General features: G+C 44.5%; 1 protein-coding gene across 4 annotated transcripts in view; it reads left to right on the top strand.

Moving 5' to 3' along the window:
• LOC126984331 (ubiquitin carboxyl-terminal hydrolase 8-like) overlaps nucleotides 1-24,778 on the top strand; it is a 109,854-nt gene that overhangs the window by 47,428 nt on the left and 37,648 nt on the right. For all 4 annotated transcript variants that reach the window (XR_007736591.1, XM_050837954.1, XM_050837946.1 and 1 more), the window contains 5 exons: nucleotides 2,955-3,061; nucleotides 3,743-3,863; nucleotides 5,004-5,111; nucleotides 13,139-13,771; nucleotides 14,639-14,769. Coding sequence is in view for 3 of the 4 variants with exons in the window: in XM_050837954.1 (XP_050693911.1) it covers nucleotides 2,955-3,061; nucleotides 3,743-3,863; nucleotides 5,004-5,111; nucleotides 13,139-13,771; nucleotides 14,639-14,769 (1,100 nt within the window). In the remaining variant the exon portion in view is untranslated. The remainder of the gene's footprint in view (nucleotides 1-2,954; nucleotides 3,062-3,742; nucleotides 3,864-5,003; nucleotides 5,112-13,138; nucleotides 13,772-14,638; nucleotides 14,770-24,778) is intronic.

The following is a 24,778-nucleotide window of genomic DNA, read 5'->3' as shown; positions in this document are numbered from 1 at the left end:
ACACTAAACATCCTCGATCTATCCTTAATTCAAAATCTTAACTGATAACTTCACATCTCTCTCACTAAATCAGCTTCCTCGAGATTAGGCGATCTGTATCTTCTCCGCCAGTTCTTCTCCCCCGCACAGTTGCTATCCATATACAGGGGCCTTGTCGGCCCTCGTATGGAGTTTGCATCTCACGAGAGAGGGGGCTCCACTCACACAACTATCTTGGACAGAGTGGAGTCTAAGGCTCTTCGTCTCATCAGTTCTCCTCCTCTTACTTCTTACTGACAGTCTTCTACCTCTTAAATTTCGCCACCATGTTGCCTCTCTTTCTATCTTCTATCGATATTTTCACGCTGACTGCTCTTCTGATCTTGCTAACTGCATGCCTCCCCCCTTCCCGCGGCCTCGCCGCTCATCCCTTTACTGTCCATATCCCTTACGCATGAATTAACCAGCATTTTCGCTCTTTCATGCCTCACGCTGGTAAACTCTGGAACAATCTCCCTTCATCTGTATTTCCTCCTGCCTATGACTTGAACTCTTTCAAGAGGAGGGTATCAGGACACCTTTCCTCCCGAAATTGATGTATCATTCGGCCACTCCTCTGGACTCTTTGTAGGAGTAGCGGGCTTTTTTTTATAAATTAGTTTCCTTTTTTTTTTGCCCTTGAACTGTCTCCTTTGCCGTAAAAAAAAATCCTGTACTACTTTGAGAAACAAAGAGCGAAATACACCTGTATTCAATATGTTCTTGCCACAAATCATTGTCCCTTCAGATTGGAAAAAGGCTAACGCAACACCGATTTTTTATGAAATGAGATAAAAAAAATCGGGTAATTACAGGCACATTAGTCTAACCAGTTGCAGATAAGCTACTCGAAAGCATAATTAGAGACAAAATTGTGCATTACCTTAAAAGTCACTCATTAATTAAAGATTAACAACATGGCTTCCGTAACAAGAGATCCTGCCTCTCAAACCTACTGACCTTTTATAACGACCTCTTCTCAGTTTATGACGTAACCAAATCACTGGACGTAGTCTATCTTGATTTCCAAAAAGCGTTTGATAGTTCCACACCATAAATTACTTAAAACATTCAAACAACTAGGTATTGACGGTCAAGTACACCAATGGATCGCGAATTGGTTGAGCAACAGACAACAAAGAGTGGTGATCGACGGATTTAACTCAGAGTGGGCGCCTGTCACTAGTGGCGTCCCTTAGGGCTCGGTTCTTGGCCCTTCTCATTATTTACATCAACGATATGGACGTAGAAATCAATAATCTCATTAGAAAATTTGCAGACGACACAAAGATTAGTAACTCGGTTCTTACTGAAGAAGACGAACAAAGCCTTCAAGAAGATTTGCATAAAATTTCAGCTTGGTCTGATAGATGGGAGATGCCCTTTAATGTAGGTAAGTGCCAGGTCCTTCAAGTTGGAACAATAAATAAGAGGTTCGATTACAAAATGCGTGGCATTAACTCAAAAGCGTTCAATGCGTCCAGGACCATTGTGTCAAAATCGCGTCAAACCTCAAATTCTCACAGCAATGCATCGATGCAGCAAATAAAGCAAGTAAAATGTTGAGCTTCATTAAAAGAAACTTTTTATTCAAAGATAAAGAAGTAATACTTCCGCTTTACTTTACAATAGTTTAGTCAGACCCCACTTGGAATAAGTGGTACAGTTTTGGTTTTCCCACCATGCAAAGAGATCAAAGAGGAGATTTACATAGATTTACACAGAAATACAGACCACACAAACCCTATGGTCCAGACTAGGTGATCTGTCCTTAAACCTAATTGATTCTACCTCAATGAGATGGCTCCAAAACTTTGCATTTCTACTTTAGTTAATATTAATTAAGTTGAAGGAATTGTCTGTCGAGCTTGTTTTTAAAGGAGTCAGTCGTGTTGCACTGGACCACTGAAGGTGAGAGCTTATTCCATTTTTGCTCTACAACGTTGGTGAAGAAAAAATTGGTGCAGTCTGAATTTACTTGGTTACATTTTAGTTTTGTGCCATTATTCCTCGTTCGCAAAGTGTCATCGATCATAAACAATTTTGATTTGTCCACATTCGTCAGGCCATTAAGTATTTTAAAACATTCGATCAGTTTTCCTCGGAGGCGACGTTTCTCAAGAGAAAACATGTTAAAGTCAAGATCTAGACTAAGATTGCCCATCTAACGTAGCATCCCCGTGTGGTTAGTTTCCTCACGGACCATCAGCAGCCCCTCGAGTGTTGCCGCCCGATGATCTGGGTCCCGAGCAAAATCGTTCCCGTGTGATACCCGCCTAAATCTCTCTCTGCTTCTCTCTCAGTCTCTATTTCTGTTCATCTGTCTTTGTTTCTAGGTCTCTGTTATCTCTCTCTCTCTCTCTCTCTCTCTCTCTCTCTCTCTCTCTCTCTCTCTCTCTCTCTCTCTCTCTCAACACAGTATCTTTGTAAGCACCCACATCAAACATTACTCACCATTGTCAGGTTTTCGACTCAACATCTGACACTAAAGAGATTCCCTGTGACATTTTTTCTCTCTCATTCCTTACAGTAGACCCTGTATTTGAAGCAAGACAGGTAACAAAGAAGTTCATGCTATATGGAGATGGTATTTCAGTGGGATTTATCGATTTGGGGCTTATGCAACTTTTTGTTTGGCGTGTGTGTGTGTGTGTGTGTGTGTGTGTGTGTGTGTGTGTGTGTGTGTGTGTGTGTGTGTGTGTGTGTGTGTGTGTGTGTGTGAAGATGTCAGTTCAAGGGTGTCACAAGGAAATTCTAAAAAAAGTAACGTACTAAATGGAAGCGCGCGAACCTGCCATGTCGAACTGGGGAACTGACACTTACTAATAATTAGTGTTTACTATTTTCAAGTGGGAATGTGTATACTGGAGGAAGACTAATAATGACTAATAATGGCTAGTGATGATGATGATGATGATGATGATGTGGTCTTGCAGGGACGAGGACTCTGTCGCTTGCCCAACCTTGGAAACACTTGTTACCTCAACGTTGTCCTGCAGTGCCTCTACCACACCCCCGGACTGCCCGCCCTCTTGGCCCAGGCGTGAGCACTCATTCCCCCTGATTCTCTCTCTCTCTCTCTCTCTCTCTCTCTCTCTCTCTTTTTGTCTACGTCTCTCTCTGTCTATGTCTCTCTCTCATTCTCTGTCTATCTGTTTCTCTGACTTTCTCCCTGAATCTGTTTCTCTCTGTCTCCATGTCTGTCTGTGTCTTTTTCTCTCTCTTTAAGTATGTCTGTCTGTCTGTTTCTGTCTGTCTGTCTCTGTTTCTGTTTATTTTTTCCTTTGTTTCTCTCTCTCTCTCTCTCTCTCTCTCTCTCTCTCTCTCTCTCTCTCTCTCTCTCTCTCTCTCTCCACCAAACTCCTTATTATTGACGACATGCTGCAAATGAGAGATAATAGACAAAACTTGACGACATGCTGCAAATGAGAGATAATAGACAAAACTTGACTGCAAACTAATAGATTTAGGCTACAGTAAATTCTCTTTCATCAACATCGTTCTTTGACAATTAAATAAACGCCCATCTTCAGTGCATTCATTAAAAATAAACTCATCCACCATTTCCTTCCCCCTTAATATTCATGAAAGCAAAAATGCAACACTTTGGTAGCCGTTTGATGTAGTCTCACTTAGGTTTAGGGATAGACCTGCATTAGTGTGGATCATAGGGTCTGCGTGAACTCTATATCTATGTAAATATACGTAAAAATCCTCCCCACAGGTGCAAGGGACTGGGTGATGGAGGTAAAGGAAAGAAGATATTCGCTCACGCTCTCAACTCTCTCATAACCAAGATGGATGACGTGAAAAAACTCAAGAAGGGAGAGCTGGCATACTTCAAGGTGTGTTCTCCCCTCCCTAAGGCCTGTGCTACGTTAGCATGTTTTCTGGCATGGGTTGGTATTTATCTTCCAGGATGAGGATCGTTGGGTTCCTGTGCAATCACTCCACAGGCATGAGACAAAGGCAAGAGATGCAGAGCCACTCCTGGCGTTACCAAGAAAGGCGTGGCATTTGTAGAAAAGAAACAAAAGATGACAGAAAATGTGCTAGTGTAACACTTCCCTCATCGCTCAGTAAAAATGTTCATTAAAAGAACAGAATACCAAGATTATGTGGGAAAAAATGTATTATACAAAACACTAGTAATTATAAAAGGATATTATATAAGACGCTAAAAGGCATCCTATCAACTCCTCTCCTCTGATCGACTCTTTAGCCTCTTAAAATCAGCTTAAGTATTGCCGCCCTTGCTGTCTTTCATTGGCATATTCATATTTATATTTATTATTATTATTTATTATTTTTTTAACGTTTAGCCTATAGCACCATTAACCTTTCATGATTATGTTAGTTGGCCGCAGCCCATTAGGGGTGCAAACAAGTGTTTCATAGTGGCACCATTCTTGCGTTGCTCATTCTTCCCTCTTGTACTCCACTTAATCCTCTTAAGAGAGTTTTGCTGGGGTCCAGGTCCAGGTGGTCATTAGGACAGCATGTGGGGACTCGGCAATGACTGAAAATTATCAGCTTGTAGTGACAGGCAGAACTTGAACCCAGCTGCTCCAGGACACTACACCCGCCTGTGGCCTCACAAAATACATTCTACTCAAGGTCATCCCAGTGTTGTCCAACTTTCTGATGGAAGAGTTGACCAGTATATTTACTATTTCATCCCATTAACAGATTAGTTCTGGAGCTCCCATGCTTTGTCTGTATTTACTCCATCCCACAATTAAAGCTCTTTCAAGGGGGTGGGGGATCAGAACACCTTACACAAAAACTGATTGAAATTCAGCATCTTTTTCGTGCAGCAGCATGTTCAGGCATTATATATATTTTTTCTTTATTGCAAAATAAGCACCTCAACGGCAATAACATAAAACCGATAACATTTGTACTTGTATAGATGCAGTGTTGTACTTGTCCTGCCTCCTTCATTGTACACAAGGGAGCACATAATTATAAGCATGTGTTTGCAGGGCATATGTAGTCTGCAGGATGAGCAGTTTGCCAGCGAGAAGCAGCAGGAAGCACATGACCTGCTGGCCGGACTTCTGCTGTGGCTACACCAGGATCTTGCAAGTCAGGTAAAGCAAGCTTATGGTAGATTGGGTTGGGCTGGCATGGGTTGTGTTTGGTTTGGTGCGGTTTTCTTACTGGCAATGGTGGTGATGATGATAACGAAGATGAGATGATGGTGATGTTGCTTATGATGATTAGGATATTGTTATTGCAGCTATTATTATTGCCACCACCACCACCACCACTATGGTTGTGGCACCTGAGTCTGAGGTGTTCATAATCATATTCTGGCAACCTGCTGTCACCCAGCGTGTTCGGTTTTGTGAATAATATATGATAGCCTATGCATGGGAAATAGTTGTCGGTTTCAATAATATGCAGACAACAATGACAAATACCATGAAATAAAGTTAATTTTGAGTTTCAAAATATTATTAATTTCACAGACATTTGTTTCGTTATATATTTTTCTGCAGATGGCAGTGCCAGTACTATTTGAAATTATAATCAGCAACCTTGCAAGTTTACAAAACAGGCCTGGGCACTTGTATGAGGTCCCAAGCTAAATCTTTGGGGCCCATGTATAATCTTGAGGGTCCAATCCATTAGCATGTTTGTATTACTATTATCCTTGAAAGATAAAGCTTCCAAAGGCTGCACATAATTGTAAGACAGGAGGAGAACACTTTTTATCTGTCTGTAAGATAGTCAGCATGGCACACATTGTGGCCTTTTCAGGCATGCAGCTAGCCAAGCGAGGCATTGAGTAGCACTAGAAATGGAAGTCTTTTTACAGACAATTTGCATGACAAGCATTTTGCCATCTCAGCCTTCCACTGTGAGTGTTCTCTGATACAGACCTATTGCATATAGTACAGGTAACTCGCGATTTACGTGCGTAGTCCGTTCCTCGTGAGTTTGAGTAAAGTGAATTTAGGGTAGATTAAACAATATTTATATATAGGTGTGTAAACACACTGTTGCGTATCTTCTCAGCAATAGACCGAATCGATCGGATTGTACTTTCTGGCAAGTTCATGGCATGCACAATCACTGAAGTCTTCTGGACAGTATCAATGCGATCAAGAACTTCTAACTTCTTCTCTAGGGATAAGGACAAAGAGTTATATACCTAGTATATAACTCTGTGGATAAGGACTGTCTACTCTTCTTAGGTGTACTGAAAGTAGAGGTAGAAGGGCGCAATGGAAGCTAGAAACTCACCAATACCGTCATCCTCAAAATGCTTGCCGTGCCAGTCATCAATGATATAATGAAGAGACGTCTGTTTCTAGTATTCCTCGATAGCTTTCTTGGCTTGTTGCATGTTTGGAAATACTAACTATAAAAAAGTCTGCACACACTACGCTGACCCAGAAGCCCTGCCCCCTCTTCATAGCTATGAGAGCCGACTGGTTGGATGAAAGGAGCTTGGGATTAGGAGTCAATGTTACCTTAGATTTAGAGGGAGGGGGCAGGGCTCATTTAGTGTTTACTGACTTTCGTTGTAGTTTACAGGATTAAAGATAATCTTGTTTTGTCTTTATCTGCTTTAATCTGCCTTAGTCTTAAAGTCGTGGATGCTCCTTGTCCACACCACCTCCACCTCCAATTCGTTTCAAGCATCAATAACTCTATATGCAAAGTTAAACTTAACATTCCTTTTGCAGCTGGTATTTTTTAACTTGTACTCATGACTTTATTGTGGAAATAATTCAAAATTCAGAATTAACAGAAAGTACCACCTTACAATCAAGGAAGTGAATTTTCCTGGTATACTCCCCATACTCCTGCCTCAGGCTAAGACAAATAGAAATGGCCATCCCAAGTCTGTAACTTAGCTGTGGATTCTGGAGGTTCGGGAGAAAGACGTTGAGGTATCAAGAATCTACTTTTTTAGAAGATGGTGGCAGAAGGCTGGGTTTGGTTCGGGTCCAAATTGGAGAGTAGTCAGGCGCGAGGTCGAGCTTGGTCTTGGAATCTGACGCTTAACAGCCTTTTCCCTTGGTGTATTTCTCAAAATATGAGAATTTAACAGTGCGGGTTAAGATGTTTTTGCTCTAAAGTCTTGTATCATAGAAAGCGGCGCTGGCTATTCAAGCCCCTCAGATTAGCATTACCACATCATCATTTGAACCCCTGATGACGTTTCGGGACTCTCTTCACACCGCTTCTAATTATTTCGCGGTATCGAAATACTACCACTTGTTTCCTAATTCTAGTTAAGTATCATGAGATTAATAATAATAAAATATACAATATTCTGTATTTCCTGCATATAAGACGCACTTTTTATAAAAGAAAAAATCGAAAAATCACCCTACGTCTTATACCCCGATAGTTAGGTTTTGGTAGGCCTAAGGGTTATTGTTACTGGTACGAGACCAACACCCAAAACACCTACGTTTGACACAATAGTTCCCAGATGTCCCCAGAAAGAAGTATATACTGTTACACCACCCCCAACCCACCAACACCGGGCAGGCAGGCGGCGTGCTTAAACACAGGGTAGTGAAAGCCAGAACCGTCCAAGACTTGCTCCTTCAGGGACGCCACACACGCGGCCGTAGACCAAGGAGGGAGCCCAGAGGCAGAGACGCAAGAAAGACAAGCTGTACTTGTTCCTCGTTTACTGACATATTCCAAACACCGTACACTATTCCTCTGGGCACAAATACAGAAAATCCAGCCACAAGGAGAGCACAACAGAGACAAACACAGGCAGGCACACGGACACACCGGACGCAAGCTCAGTCACGCAGTCCCATCGCTGTCATTTCTCAAGCAGCCACTGTGGCCCGCGGCACCGCCACACACCCGTACCTCTCGCCCAAAACTCTTCCACGGCTCAAACTCGTAACCCACACAAACACGCCTACACAAACACAAACAATACCCACTGGCGTAACATTATGTTTAAAGATTTTTTGATAACGATTACAAATGAAAATAATTCTAAGATATATAATTAACAAGTCTGTTAGATTATTGTCTTGATGATGTAGATGAGAGACGGCCATTGTAGGTGTAGATACAAGATGTCCGTGTTGTTTATGGTGCCAACACCTTACACAGACAAAACATGGTATCATTGTAAACAGTCAACAGTAATGACCAGATCAGTAATAGTTACTGTATTCTGTGAATTATTATTATTATTATTATTATTATTATTATTATTATTATTATTATTATTATCATTATTATTACTGCAGTCTGCCCTTCCACGCCCCGCCACCGCGTGCTCCGTGGTGGTGGTTTGTTTATATGCAGTGCCTCGCCTGGCCAGCCCCTGACAGTCCCGCCTCACTTGCTGAAGCCATAGCCATGATTTATATCGAGAAAGTGGCATTACCTACTAACGCTTTGTGCACTTACCACGAAACATGGTTGTGTACGCGCAATCAGAACTGTGAAGTGAGTGAATCTACCAACCAACCCTTTTGTTTACTATCTCAAAAGCACAGCTGCTCCGGGTAAGAGAAATGTAATGCAGGGATCACACATCTGCGATTTCGCTCTGCGACGGTTGGCGATTTTGAAAATGCACGAAATCGTAGGAGCATCGCTATTGTCTCTGCGAGTTTTGCTGGGATCACACATCCGCGATTTCGCTCTGCGACGGTTGGCGATTTTGAAAATTTCCGAAATCGGCATATACGCTCGACATCGTAGCGACGTCCCTGCGATTAGTAGCAATAGTCACGCGGTAAAGTTCGCACGACTTGCGGGTGCCGGCCCGTCGCGCGAACATTTTGAAATGTTAAAAAAGTTCGCAGAAGTCTGCGATATTGGCCAAATCGCACGATTATTCGCACGGTTAAGCGAGAGACCATCGCAGTATGCGCTCGCATACCCTCGTCAAACGCAAGGGGTCGCGGTGTATGCGAGCGTATTATGCGAGCAACCTTGTACATCGTGCGTATGGCAGCGACGCTGCTTCGGAGAGCGAGATGGCAGCGAGCAAGCAGGAGGGTGTGAAAAACCGTTGGCGAGCAAAGCTCGACCGCACTCTGTCCTGCCACACGCCGCTACCCTACCCGCCTGCAAAATAATAGCCTAATATTCATGAATTTATAATAATAGCATATTATTCCTAACTGCTAAATAATAGCTTAGTGTTCATAAATGGAAAAATAATAGAATAGTATTCCTAAATGCAAAATAATAGCCTGGTTTAACAAAATGCAAAATTATAAGCTAGTGTACACAGTAAAATTATTAGCTAGAGTACACAGTAAAATTATAATGTATTTCTCTTGACTACTTCATTAGCTTGTTAGCAAGTTATTACAGACTGTAAAACTCTTTCCACTGACAATTTATGACAGAAGTTGTAAATACGGTATAACATGCAGAAAACCTTACACCATACGAATAAAATCCAATATTTCTCAAAACAACTTACTTTGTTCCCAGGAGATCACGACCCCCAGGCTAAGAACTGCTAAATTAGAATCAAGAAACAATAAAGTAATATCAGCGACAGCAAGGGAGGGTAGCACAGGCTACTACTTACTTGAAGCACTGGGTGTTCGTTACCAACCGACTATCAAATCTGAATCGACACAAGCAACTGGCGTTGCCAGATGGGGATTATTTTACCATATTGAAAACCTATAAAGTTGATCAGCCGAAATAATAACCTTAGCGTTAGAGCGTCGGGATATGCAAGGTGCCAAGATTAATTTCTGTTTAGTGTATGTGTGTGTGTGTATGTGTGTGTGTGTGTATATATATATATATATATATATATATATATATATATATATATATATATATATATATATATATATATATATATATATATATATATAAATATATATATATATATATATATATATATATATATATATATATATATATATATATATATATATATATATATATATATATAATGTGTGGTGTGTGGGGGATGGATGGTAGAGAGAGCGCGATATTGCCCGCCTATTATGGGTCGTACAGCGACGCGCCCTCGACGTTTTCTCGACCATGCGTGCGACGTCGAGCGTCGTCGAGCGGCTAGATGAGGGGCGGTCGCGCATAGTCGCTAGGCCCTGCGTTCATCGCGATCCGTCGCAACGGGTTTTATTTTTAAAATTGGGCTCCTCTGCGTACAGTTGCGCGCATTCACGCACGATTCACCTCGACGTCCCCTCGCCTGTCGCCCTCGTGTGCATATAGGCGAGCGACCTTCCCTCACCATGTTGCTGTGAGTTGAAACAGAGGCAAACTCGCAGAGACAATAGTGATGCTCCCACGATTTCGTGCATTTTCAAAATCGCCAACCGTCGCAGAGCGAAATCGCAGATGTGTGATCCCAGCATTTGCCTCTGGTTCAACTCACAGCAACATGGCGAGGGAGGGTCGCTCGCCTATACGCACACGAGGGCGACAGGCGAGGGGACGTCGAGGTGAATCGTGCGTGAATGCGCGCGACTGTACGCAGAGGAGCCCAATTTTGAAAATAAAACTCGTTGCGACGGATCGCGACGAACGCAGGGCCTGGCGACTATGCGCGACCGCCCCTCGTCTAGCCGCTCGACGACGCTTGACGTCGCACGCATGGTCGAGAAAACGTCGAGGGCGCGTCGCAGTACGACCCATAATAGGCGGGCAATATCGCGCTCTCTCTACCATCCATCCCCCACACACCACACATTATATATATATATATATATATATATATATATATATATATATATATATATATATATATATATATATATATATATATATATATATACACACACACACACACACATACACACACTAACCAGAAATTAATTTTGGCACCTTGCATATCCCGACGCTCTAACGCTAAGGTTATTATTTCTGCTGAGCAACCTTATAGGCTTTCAGTATGGTAAAATAATCCCCATCTGGCACCGCCGGTTGCTTGTGTCGATTCAGATTTGATAGTCGGTTAGTAACAAACACCCAGTGCTTCAAGTAAGTAGTAGCTTGTGCTACCCTCCCTTGTTGTCGCTGATATTACTTTATTGTTTCTTGCTTCTAATTTAGCAGTTCTTAACCTGGGGTTCATGATCTCCTGGGAACAAAGTAAGTTGTTTTGAGGAATATTGGATTTTATTCGTATGGTGTAAGGTTTTCTGCATGTTATACCGTATCTACAACTTCTGTCATAAATTGTAAGTGGAAAGAATTTTACAGTCTGTAATAACTTGCTAACAAGCTAAGGGTGCGGCCACACTGCACGCGGTTTGCTGGGAGGGTAGAGGGTAGCGGGACGCCTAGCGGGTCAGAGGCAAGTACAAACACATGTTATCTAATAGGAGTGGCCATACAGGACGCGGGTAGCGGGTAAGTTTGGAGGGAACCCGCTAATGGCCACTCGTATTAGATAACATGTGTTTGTTCTTGCCTCTGACCCGCTAGGCGTCCTGCTACCCTCTACCCTACCAGCAAACCGCGTGCAGTGTGGCCGCACCCTTAGTAATGAAGTAATCAAGAGAAATACAATATAATTTTACTGTGTACTCTAGCTAATAATTTTACTGTGTACACTAGCTTATAATTTTGCATTTTGTTAAACCAGGCTATTATTTTGCATTTAGGAATACTATTATATTATTTTGTATTCATGAACACTAAGCTATTATTTAGCAGTTAGGAATACTATTCTATTATTTTGCATTTATGAACACTAAGCTATTATTTAGCAGTTAGGAATAATATGCTATTATTATAAAATCATGATTACTAGGCTATTATTATAAAATCATGATTACTAGGCTATTATTTTGCAGGCGGGCAGGGTAGTGGCGTGTGGCAGGACAGTGTGAGTGCGGTCGAGCGTCGCTCGCCAACGGTTTTTCACACCCTCCCGCTTGCTCGCTGCCATCTCGCTCTCCGAAGCAGCGTCGCTGCCACACGCATGATGTACAAAGTCGCTCGCATATACACTCGCATACACCGCGACCCCGTGAGTTTGATGAGGGTATGCGAGCGCATACTGCGATGGTCTCTCGCTTAACCGTGCGAATAATCGTGCGATTTGGCCAATATCGCAGACTTCTGCGAACTTTTTTTAACATTTCAAAATGTTCGCGCGACGGGCCGGCACCCACAAGTCGTGCGAACTTTACCGCGCGACTGTTGCGACTATTCGCAGGGACGTCGCTACGATGTAGAGCGTATATGCCGATTTCGGAAATTTTCAAAATCGCCAACCGTCGCAGAGCGAAATCGCGGATGTGTGATCCCAGCATAACTCTGCAATTAACAGTGGAATACTGTGAACACAGAGAAGGGCAGCTAGCAACATACGGTATCATAGCCATAATTTTACAGTGACAGTTATGATCACTGATAAACTGATATGATATATTCTGCTCTTCTCTGTATTTGAGCTGTCACTGGCAGCTCAAACACAGATTTTTTTTCACTATATGGCGGGGAATACGATATATAGGCAGAATAATTTCCACACTTGTGTTCCTCCATTGTCTCTGATCAGAAAACCCTCCCTGTCCACTGTCTCTCTAATGGCTAATTCACTTACTGATATAAACAACATTATCAAGTTTCCTCTTCCTCTCTCTTAATTGGTCAAGTCTAATTCCTCTAACCTCCTCACAGGATAGTTGCGCTGCACTAGGCTCTATTCTACTTGCATCTTTGTAATGTTTTTTTCTTTATATGCTTCTCTCTATACAGTTACCATACCACAGCTGCAGATTCAAGCCTGAATCAAATCATAGACGCTATTAATTACCTTAACATTTTCCATCAGTGTAATTTACGGCTTCATTTATGCTAAGCTAGCTGCGTCAGAGTCAGCAAAAGTTACTTTGTCTGTATTTGATGGGTTGAGTGTCTGCATGGTCTGACCATAAAAGCAGCTAGGACAACCATGGGATGGGCTCCAATGTAAGGCAGTTGGCACACAGTATGTAGCAGATTCTTGTCCTCAGATAATCCTTGTTTCATCATTCATTTTTGTCCATAATGGCCCTTACTCAATCTTTTCATGGTTTTGTATGTATGTATGAAGATAATTTAGGAATTTTTTTAGGATAAGGCTAACTGGTCTCTTCTTGTTTTTACTCTTATGTGTTCATGTTAACAGGAGGATGTGGATTGTGCGTGCACCAAGAGATCAACGAAGAAGCGCTCTGCTGCTGCCAAGAACAAGAAAAATCACTCAACTCCACAAGGCGCCACCAGTCACCCCCACCATCACCAAAAGCAACTAGAAAAGAGACCACCAAAACAACCATCACACCAAAATGGTTACCATTACCGAACACCAGCCAATGATAACTACCCCCCAAACTATGATATTTACACTGGCAGTGACCAACGTAATCAGCCGACCAACAACCGCTATTACCACCAACAACAATCACGTGAAGAGGAGCGCACAGAACTCCCAGACCATCACCACAACCACCACCACCGCCGCCAGGGTAGCGCGGACCACACCCCCTCACCAGACCACCGCCAAAACAGCACCAAGGACCAGCAGGCACCCAAGAAAACGTTCAAAGCATTACCACAGTTGAAGCTTGGACGAGAGGGCGAGGTGTGTGGGCGGTGTGGGGTGACTTATCAGCGCCGGTCACTCATCTCGGACTTGTTTGAGGGCATCCAGCAGCAGGACATCATCTGTCCTAAGGAAGGGATTATCATCAACACCACTTGGGAACGGTTCACCTCCCTCACCCTTCCTGTCAGCGGGTCTTCAGAAATCACTCTTGAGGTAAGCGACGACACTTCAAAATCATCATCATCAACTCTTGTTATGGAAAAATATATTTACCAAAATGGACAACTGACGTAACCCTTGTCTGATGTTTGTGTTTTCCATCATTCTATGGCGAATCTTTTAACCTCATCTCTACACCTGTTTTTCTGTCTGATTTTAGTGAACTTCATCCTGTTCTGGAAAATGTTTTAATTTAATCTTTCCACCTGGTTCTCTGTCTGATATTATTATAATCAATCCTGTTCTTACAAAAGTTCTAATTTCATCTCTCCACCTGGTTCTCTGTCTGATGTTAGTGTTCTCCATCCTGCTCTGGCAAAAGTCTCAACTTCATCTTTCTAGGTGTTATTATATCTAGTGTTAGTGTACTCCATTCTGCTCTGGTAAAGATTTAAAGTTCATCTCTCCACCTTGGTCCTTGTCTGCTGCTAGTGTACCCCATTCTGCATCTTGAAAGGTTTTGATTTCATCTCTCCACCCGGTTATCTGTCTAATGATAGTATACACCATCCTGTTCCTTGAAAGATTTTGATTTCATGTCTCCTCCTGGTTCTCTTTCTGATATTAGTGTTACCCATCCTGCTCTAGCAAAGGTTCTAATTTTACACCTCCTCCTGTTTCTGTGGCAGATGCTAGTGTACACCATCCTGCTCGTGAAAAGGCTCTAATTTCATCTCTCCACCTGACTTTCTGTCTACCCTGATTCTGTAATTGCCGGGATGCTGGCTACTTTGTTACTTGGTCGTTATCCTGTTATCATTTCTACAGTTGGTTTGAACTGCCCAAGTCCATTGTTCACTGCTATCCACCTACATCTCTCCTGTTTTCATCGACTTATGCAGTCCTTGTCACCCTGTCCAGGAGGCTCTGCAGCAGTACTTCAAGATCAGCCTGTTCATGTGGGACTGTGATTACTGCCACTCAAGTCATCCGTGTCACCAGCAAGTGCGCATCTTGTGTGCCCCACCCATTCTCATCCTTCATCTCAGCAGGTAGGGAATGAGGGATGCTGCTGATGCTTATCCTAAAGGTAAGGTAAAGTTGGGTACATACGCTATAGCTGCACGTGGCTGCGGTGCTCATCTCCGAGCCGAGCCAAGCCTGTGGTAGGTACGAATCCATTACCTCGGGACACGGGCCAGTGTAAAGTGCTGCTGATCTTGTTGATCTTGCTGATGTATTTATGCACTGCTACTGCTACTCTTACTACTTTTACCACTACTACTACTACTACTACTACTACTACTACTGCTTTTATTACAATGAATCCTCTATTGTACATGATTCATTTTAAAAAAATTCTACATAATTCAAGACTTGGGATATTTATACAACATGATTGTCATCTATTTAACTCAACTCAAGTTAAGGGAAATAATACAAACATCTGTGGCAGTGGGGCAAGTCAGGCTAGCAAAAAATAGAAACAAGCATTGAAACTTTCTGATAAGCACAAAAGCATGTGAAGTGACACCAACAAGGAGGCGATAGGTTGTTCAATGCAAAAGCACTTCGGTCGGTGATTAGCAGCGTCAGTTTCTCAGTGATAGTCACTTTTGGACACTCATTAACTTGGGGAAAAAGTAGCACTGCTACTCATTGGTTGTGTCAAGCTAGTTCCTCCTGGCACCTGGCTGGCTGAGGACAAGGATGACGTGGCAGCTAAATGACTGTCACTCTCAGTGAATTGCCTCTTCTTACTTGGGATGCACATCATTATGCTTTGTTTTTATCTTGTTGAGGTACACAGGGAGTAATCAAGGCAGCTTTATTATGAATAACATATACTAATGAAAAATTATGTTGAAAAGAAGGGAAAAAAGTGTATTGATTAGAAAGATGGAGGCGAGAGAAAAAAAGATTTACATAGATTTACATAAATATTCAGACCACACAGACCCTATAGTGTAACGGTGGTTAAGTCAAAGACAGTGTTCCTTACAAGTGGGTGTATTGAAGTATATATTAGTGGCTGGATGCGGAAGTCCAACGTCTGCTCAGAGTGCATGGCCCCAACTGACTGAGGCAGCCAGCAGAGCCCGGGAAACGAGAAGCCTGGGAAAGGAACTGGGCTATACGGGCTGCCCTCATAAAATTATAAACACATATACACCAAAATAATGGTCCGTACTATGTGTTCTGTCCCTAAACCTAAGTGAAATTCTCTTCATCAACTGTCACCAAGACTGCATTTTTACTTGAGTAAATACTAAGTTGAAGAAAGTGTCGGTCGAGCTTGTTCTTAAATTAATCATCTATGTTGCAATGGACCACTGAAGGTGGAAGTTCTTAGACTTGCATTAGCTTGTTTGCCTCATATTTTAATTCATGGGTTCATACTGTATGAACAAAAACATTCATCCAACATTATCACATACATTTAACAGTATATACTTTTAAACTATTATGTACCCAAATATCTGTCTCCATGTTATGTCATATTGATGATTGTGATTATTATTTTTGTTGCTTATAATTTTTGTTATTATAATTATTATTATCATTATTATTATTATTATTATTATTATTATTATTATTATTATTATTATTGTTATTATTATTATTATTATTATTATTATTTTTATTATTATTATCATTATTATTATTATTACTTATTGTTGCTGGTTATGATATTGTTTTAGTTCATCTTATTCTTATTCTTTACTTATTTCAGTAAACACCTCAAGGGCAAAAAAAGAAAACAATAATGGAAAAAAAAGCCCATTAATCACTGCCTCTGTAAGAAAGAGTTTAGAAGAGTGGCCAAAAGAGAGGTCAGTTTCGGGAGGAGAGGTGTCCCGATACACTGCTCTTGAAGGAGTTCAAGTCATAGGCAGGAGGAGATAAGGATGAAGGAAGATTGTTCCAGAGTTTACCAGTATAAGGGACGAAAGAGTGAAGAGGCTGGTTAATTCTTGCATAAGGGATTTGGACAGTAAATGGATGAACTTGAGTAGAAAGTTGTGTGCAGTTGGGCCGCGGGAGAAGAGGAGGGATGCAGTTAGCATTTCTCTAACTCTTCCCGTGACTTCTGGCATCTAGCCAAAAACATCTCCTCCAACTTCACTTCTTCATCTTTCCCTCCACTCCTCAGTCCTGACGGCAACACTGCCGTCTCATCTATCTCTAAGGCTGAACTCTTCTCTCAAACTTTTTCTAAAAACTCCACTCTGGACGATTCTGGGCATATTCCTCCTACTCATCCCCCCTCTTACTCCTTTATGCCTGTTATAAAGATTCTTCAAAATGATGTTTTCTATGCCCTCTCTGGCCTCAATCCTCAGAAGGCTTATGGACCTGATGGAGTGCCTCCTATTGTCCTTAAAAACTGTGCCTCCGTGCTGTCACCCTGCCTGGTCAAACTCTTTCGCCTCTGCCTGTCAACATCTACCTTTCCTTCTTGCTGGAAGTATGCCTTCATACAGCCTGTGCCTAAGAAGGGTGACCGCTCCAATCCCTCAAACTACCGTCCTATAGCTTTACTTTCTTGTCTATCTAAAGCTTTTGAATCAATCTTTAACCGGAAGATTCAAAAGCACCTTTCCACTTCTGACCTTCTATCTGATCGCCAGTATGGGTTCCGCAAGGGGCGTTCTACTGGTGATCTCCTAGCCTTCTTAACTGACTCTTGGTCATCCTCTCTTAGCCGTTTCGGTGAAACTTTTGCTATTGCGCTGGACATATCAAAAGCTTTTGATAGGGTCTGGCACAAATCTTTGCTTTCTAAACTACCCTCCTACGGTTTCTATCCTTCTCTCTGTACCTTTATCTCCAGTTTCCTTTCTGACCGTTCTATTTCTGCCGTGGTAGACGGTCACTGTTCTTCCTCTAAATCTATTAACAGTGGTGTCCCACAGGGTTCTGTCCTATCTCCCACTCTTTTTCTGTTGTTCATTGATGATCTTCTTTCCAAAACGAACTGTCCTATCCATTCCTACGCCGATGATTCCACTCTGCATTACTCAACTTCTTTTAATGGAAGACCCACCCTTCAGGAACTTAACGACTCAAGGCTGGAGGCTGCAGAACGCTTAGCCTCAGACCTTACTATTATTTCCGATTGGGGCAAGAAGAACCTGGTGTCCTTCAACGCCTCAAAAACACAGTTTCTCCACCTATCCACTCGACACAATCTTCCAAACAACTATCCCCTATTCTTTGACAACACCCAGCTATCACCTTCCTCAACACTAAACATCCTCGGTCTATCCTTAACTCAAAATCTCAACTGGAAACTTCATATCTCATCTCTTACTAAGTCAGCTTCCTCGAGGCTGGGCGTTCTGTACCGTCTCCGCCAGTTCTTCTCCCCTGCACAGTTGCTGTCCATATACAGGGGCCTTGTCCGCCCTCGTATGGAGTATGCATCTCATGTGTGGGGGCTCCACCACATAGCTCTTCTGGACAGAGTGGAGGCTAAGGCTCTTCGTCTCATCAGCTCTCCTCCTCATACTGATAGTCTTCTACCTCTTAAATTCCCCGCAATGTTGCCTCTTTCTATCTTCTATCGATATTTCCACGCTGACTGCTCTTCTGAACTTGCTAACTGCATGCCTCCCCCCCTCCCGCGGCCCCGCTGCACTCGACTTTCTACTCATGCTCATCCCTATACTGTCCAAACCCCTTATGCAAGAGTTAACCAGCATCTTGACTCTTTCATCCCTCACGCTGGTAAACTCTGGAACAATCTTCCTTCATCTGTATTTCCTCCTGCCTACGACTTGAACTCTTTCAAGAGGAGGGTATCAGGACACCTCTCCTCCCGAAACTGACCTATCTTTCGGCCACCTCTTTGGATTCTTTTAGGAGCAGCAAGTAGCGGGCTTTTTTTTATTAATGTTTACTTTTTTGTGCCCTTGAACTGTCTCCTTTGCTGTAAAAAAAAAAAAAAAAAAAAAAAAAAACATGGCAGCGGAATTCAAGAGTGGAAGAATGTCAGTATGAGGAGAGGAGTTGATGAGACGAAGAGCCTTAGACTCTACTCTGTGTTTGTGGAAGCTCCCCACACATGAGATGCATACTCCCTACGAGGGCGGACAAGGCCCAAGTATATGGATAGCATCCAGGAGCGGGAAAAGAACTGGCGGAGATGATACAGGACGCCTAACCTCGAGGAAGCTGATTTAGTAAGAGAGATGTGAGGTTTCCAGTTGAGAATGAGTTAAGGACAGACCGAGTATGTTTATTGTTGAAGAAAGTGACAGCTGAGTGTTACTGAAGAATAGGGGATAGATGTCTGAAAAATTGTGTCGAGTTGACAGGTGGAGAAACTGAGTTTTTGAAGCATTGAAGGACACCAAGTTCTTCATCCCCCAATCGGAAATGATAGTAAAATCTGAGGTTAAACGATCTGCGGCCTCCAATCTGGAATCATGTAGTTCCTGTTGGGAGGGTCTTCTATCAAAAGATATTGAGTAGTGCAGAGTAGAGTCATCGACGTTAGAGTAGATATGACAGTATATTTTGGAAAGATCATCAATGAACAACGGAAAGAATGGAAAATAGGACAGAGCCCTGCGGAACACCACTGTTGATAGATTTAGAAGAAGAACAGTGGCCATCTACCACAGCAGAGATAGAACGGCCAGAAAGGAAACTGGGGATGAAAGTACAGAGAAACCGATAAAAACCGTGGGAGTTTAGTTTAGAGAGCAAAGATTTGTGCCAGACTGTCAAAATCTTTGAAGATGTATAAGGCAACAGCAAAAGTTTCACCGAAACTGCTAAGAGAGGATGACAAGGGGTCAGTCAGGAAGGCAAGAAGATTACAAGTAGCACGCCCTTTCCGGATCCCATACTGGCGATCAGATAGCAAGTCGAAAGTAGATAGATACTTTTGAATCTTCCGGTTAAGGATTGTTTCAAAGGCTTTAGAAGGATAGGAAAGTAAAGCTATAGGACGGTAGTTTAATGAATATTAACGGTCACCCTTCTTAGGCACAGGCTGTATGTAGGGGTACTTCCAGCAATAAGGAAAGGTGGATGTTGTAGAGCAGAGATGAGTTTGACCAGGCAGGGTGTCAGCACGGAAGCACAGTTTTTCAGGACAATAGGAGGCACTCCATCAGGCCCATAAGCCTTCTGAGGATTGAGGCCAGAGAGATCATAGAAAACATCATTCTTTAGAATCTTAATTACATATTATTGTTATTCGTATTTGTATTATTCATATTCTTCTTCTTCTTATTATTATTATTTGTTTTTGTCCTTAATACAGTAAAGTCTCAACACAACACCCCCGCTTTTAATGGATTTCGGATTTAACGGACAAGGTCAGAGGGTCAGAAATCCATTGGAACCGACCGGGAATAGCTTTTGAACTGACCTTGTACGGGAACTGGATTAGCGTCTGCTAGTCATCTCGCCCTCCTCCCTTTATCTGCTGTTCCATCCTTCAGTTCCAGTAGTCTTTTTTAGCCCACCTTATGAAGTATTTTCCTCCTTGTGGTTCCCATTCAAATGAAGAACGTATTGTTACGCCACACGCAGCCCACCAACATCAGGATGAACAACACACCCCCAGGCAGGTAGGCAGCATAAATAACGCGGGGAACAAGTCAGACCAGATACCGACTGGACGCTACACGCGGGCGAGCAGGGGGGCCAGATACTGTGAGGGAGGCAAGGGATGACACAAAAAGGCACTGAAAACAGCTGTTGCCCTTTCATGTTAGGCACAAGAACACAGTACTCTGTTCCTCAGGCACAATTACGCAAAATCCAGTCACAAGGGAGGCACACGGGCAAACACAGGCAGGGGCAAGGGTAGACTTGGGCAGCGGAAGTGGGCATGTCTCCTCGAACACGGCCCCGCCGCCCCCACGCTCACAGAGCAATTCCCGCCCAACACCTCGCACGCCAAACTCAAACACCGTCCAGACTGACGACATGTCCCAGGAACGGCACCTTGTGCTGAAACAGAGAGCAATTCTTGGAGCTGAGTTTGAGGTTGACCTTCTTCAGCCGCTGCAGCACTTCCTTCAGCCGCTCCAGCTCCTCCTTGAAGGTGCTCCCGAAGGCGATGACGTCATCGATGTAGACGAGTGCCGTCTTCCACTACAGGCCGTCCAACACCCTCTCCATCAGGTGCTCAAAATAACCAGGTGCGTTGTAGAGACCAAAGGGCATGACGTTGAACTGCCACAGGTCCTGCCCGAAAGAAAAGTCGGTCTTCGGCTTGTCTTCCTCTGCCATCTCCATCTAGTGATAACCCGACTTCAGGTCGAGTGTGGAGAACCACCTGGCCCCCACCAGCACGTCGAGTGTATTGTCAATCCTCGGCAGGGGGTAAGAGTCCTTGACAGTCATGTCATTGAGCGCCCAGTAGTCCACACAGAAGCGTTGCGTGCTGTTCTTCTTATAAACCAGGACTACCGCTGATGACCACGGACTGTCTGTCCGCTCAATTGCCCCCTGGGCCGCCAACTCTTTGCCTCCTGGCGGGTGCCATACGCCATGGCGGGATCTTGATGGGCACACTACTTCCGGTGTTGATGCTGTGCTTCACCAACCCCGAGCGGCCCAATTCTAAGTCCCCCTGGCTAAATACGTCCGCGTTCTGAGCCAGAGTGTGGCGCATCTTCTTCGTCTGTGACTCCGTCAGGTTAGCAGAGCTCCGAGGCGCCAAATCCTCCAGGAAGTCGGGCAGCGGCCTCACAGCGGCCGACTCCACGCTCTACGGCAGCTCCTCTGTGCGCTCCGTCTTCTCACAGATGCCCAGCTTGTCACCAGCAGGTATCTTCAGAACCTTGTCAGAGAAGTTAGCCACCAGCACCGTGACTAACTCTTCCCCAACTTCTACGAGGCTTCGCTCGACTGACATGCAGTCAGCCAGCCGCAGGTTCTCAACGGGCTCTACCATGCCTTCCGCTTCACGCATCGCTCTTGACAGTCTACACTGGATCCTGGTCTCCGTCCTCGGAGCAAGGTGCACTCGTTCGGCCATAACTACCTCCGCGCAGCCAGTCTTCGGAATCAAGGCCACTTCTTGACCGCGCACCCTCTGTTGTAACCCGTCCATTGCTATTTGGGTTTGCCTGAAGTTACAAGGTAACGTGTGCCGAAGCACGTGAGTTCTGGAATATTTAAAGATGTATATACTAATCTATTTATTAAATTAATAAAATGAAAGCGTTCAGAGACGCACGGTATTTCTTTCGCCTTGTATTGCGGCGCGAGTATTGTCACGGTACTGACTCACGGTGACGTAACACAATAACACAATAATAGGAGAGATGGAGACAGTAATTACTGTTCCTGCAACACACAATAGTACACTGTAATAACACAACAATAATACAATAGTAAATCCTAACAAATTCCTAACAATTCCTAACAGTTCCTAACAGTTGCTAATCTATGCCGCACTGGACCTTAATCTACACAGCTCACACTTCTACTCACGAACAATACAGAAGACAGCATCTTGGGTGAGAAGGAGGGCTTGAGCGTGACACGTTTCTTCTTCTTTCTTGACTCTTCGTTTCTTGAGTTCTTCTTTCTCAACTTCTTGTTTCTTGAATTCTTCTGTCTTGACTTCTTCTTTCTTTGCTCTTAGGTTCTTGTGTCTTGCTCCTGCTTCTTGCTGCTTCTGCTTGTCGCGAGTGAGTGGAGCTTTGTTCTGTTCTTGTTCTGGAGCTGCTCTGGAGCTGTTCTGCTGTTCTCTGGCTGGAGCTTCCTATTTTATACGCAGTCTTCGACGAGGATGAGGGAGGAGCTCGAAGGGTGATCGTAAGGCCTACGAGGTGTGGCCTAGATTACTGCTTGCCCTAGGTTTGGCGTTTGTCCTGGCGTAGGAGGAACTCTGGTACTTTCGCGTCTCGTGGGTGGCTCTTCTGTTTTAGTGAGTTCCCATGGGGCCTTGTGATTTGTTGCTACTGTACGATCAGCTTTCGTAGGTTCTTCGGAGCCTTGCGATTGGCTTCTAATAGCGTGACGTAGCTGTGACACACTCCGGCAATCTTCCGCGAAGCTGGAGGCTAATTAGTATGCCCGGCGCTGTAGGGGGAAAGGTCAGGTGGGCGTTGTCCTTTCTCATTTTCCTCGCCTCGGTGTCAGGTGTCGCTGATGACTAATGATGTTGTGAGAGGTGTCACCACACTACATCTTCCTTGCCTCGGTGTAGGGTGTCGCTGATGATTAATGACTTTTCCTATCGCTACTGTTTATAACGCATGGGGCCGCTAATGGGCCGCTAATCGTCTTAGCGAGAAGGGACAGGGCTGGCGGCTTGATGGTCCAAAAGTGTTTCCATATTCACCTCGTCCTCGGGGAGATAACGCCCAAGTCGCTGTGGTAGTGGGGCGCTGATGTTGGTGATAAAGGCGGGCTGGTGACGAGGGACAGCTCCGCTCGGTACGTCGTCATTTGGGTTACCCGGGTGGTCACCAAAGTTACCAGGAGGAGGGTTACCAACAGGGTTACTACACCTCACCCGCTTCCGTACGAGGTCAGCACAAGCCGTGCTTGCTGCGTGAGCAGCAGGCAAGGTTCGTCCAGATCGGCAACGTACACCGGCAGCCGCTTCACCGCGCTGTCGACGCCGATACGAGCTTCCACTGGCCCCTTCAACTGTATACAGTGCCCCGTGATGCCACACAGCCTCTGTGGCGCATCTGGGAGTCGCCTAGCGGCCAGCATGTCAGGCCGCACCCAAGTCTTCTCAGCCCCAGTGTCCACTGTCAGGCGGCACGGCTTCCCATCCATCTATTCATCCTGCACCGCGCTGGTTTTACGGCTGCAGCTTAAACAAGTCGAGGCCCGGGTACTGTGGAATGCTGGGATTCTGCCTCCTTCTCCAGCCTGTCCGAGTTTTCCGCCTGTACCACTTTCTTGGGCTTGGGGCAGGCACTAGAGGGGTGGAAAGACTTATCACAGTCCCTGCAACAGGGCTAGCAGGCATCAGAACTCAGCCAGTCGAGGGAACACATCCATCGCCCCCTCTGACACTGGTTGCGCTCGTGGCCTTCGTATCACAGCCACAACACGGGCCGTGGAAACTCTCCGGGCTCGCCTTCCTCGACGCCGCCTTCTTCTCCACCTTCGCCTTCCGGCCACGGAGCTCACGGCAGGGCTGGGCGGCCACCCCTAGGCTGCTGGTTGTCTTCAGGAACGCCTCGAACTTCAAGGCCCTTGCCAACGCCTTCTGCAGGTCCACAGGATGTACCTGCTTGACGTAGATTTGCAGCTGCTGGTCCTGCAGGGCGTCTACAAAGAAATCGCGGGCCAACACCACGATCATCACTTCCAGGGTCGCGGGAGATCCCCCTTCTCACCAGCGCCTCCACATCCTACGCTAGCTGAGGCAGAGTCTCGCCCCACTCCCTGTGCTGTGTTCTTGGCTGTCACCCTATTCCTGGCTGTCCTCCCGCGATCTACGCATGCTCAGAAGTGAATGTAAACAAACAAAGACTTGCTGATAAGAACTATTCTCACGCATCCCCCAACAGCATGGCTTTGCCCACTTTGCTTCCCCCCACCCCCCACCCCCCCCCCTCACGAACCTATGATGCCCTCTAGCCCACCCCCAAAAATTGCTAATATTACGGGCCTGCATATGCACATCAAGACATTTTTTTTTAATAGCAAGATGCTATTTCCCGTAAATTTTTTCATGAATCACTGCATGAAGACTATTTATAGGCCATTCTCTTCACTTATTACAAAACAGATCGCTGTACTGGATTCATGAATGTTTTTCCTAAGAAAGAACGAAACAATATGCCCTCCCGTGCTTGAAAACACTGGGGGGACGTACATGTACACGTGACCAGCTGCTTACACGGATCCGTGTTCATAGTGATCCGCCTTTTTGTTTGTTAACAAAGGGGGCCAGCAAGGAACACAACACCGGGTCCACATCTTCAACCGGACCCGGTACACCTCAGCCTGGTGGTGTTGCCCAAAGCGGCGTTGCAGGGTCTCCGCCACGCTCCGGTACGAAGCGGGCTGGGGCGGGGGCAGGTGCCCCAAGACTTCCACCGCTGGGCCCCGTAGCGATGT

This window comes from Eriocheir sinensis, chromosome 5 (genome assembly GCF_024679095.1).
Source record: "Eriocheir sinensis breed Jianghai 21 chromosome 5, ASM2467909v1, whole genome shotgun sequence".
NCBI lineage: Eukaryota > Metazoa > Arthropoda > Malacostraca > Decapoda > Varunidae > Eriocheir > Eriocheir sinensis.
The sequence above is the reverse complement of the archived record's forward strand: the minus strand, read 5'-3'. Positions and strand labels throughout refer to the sequence as shown.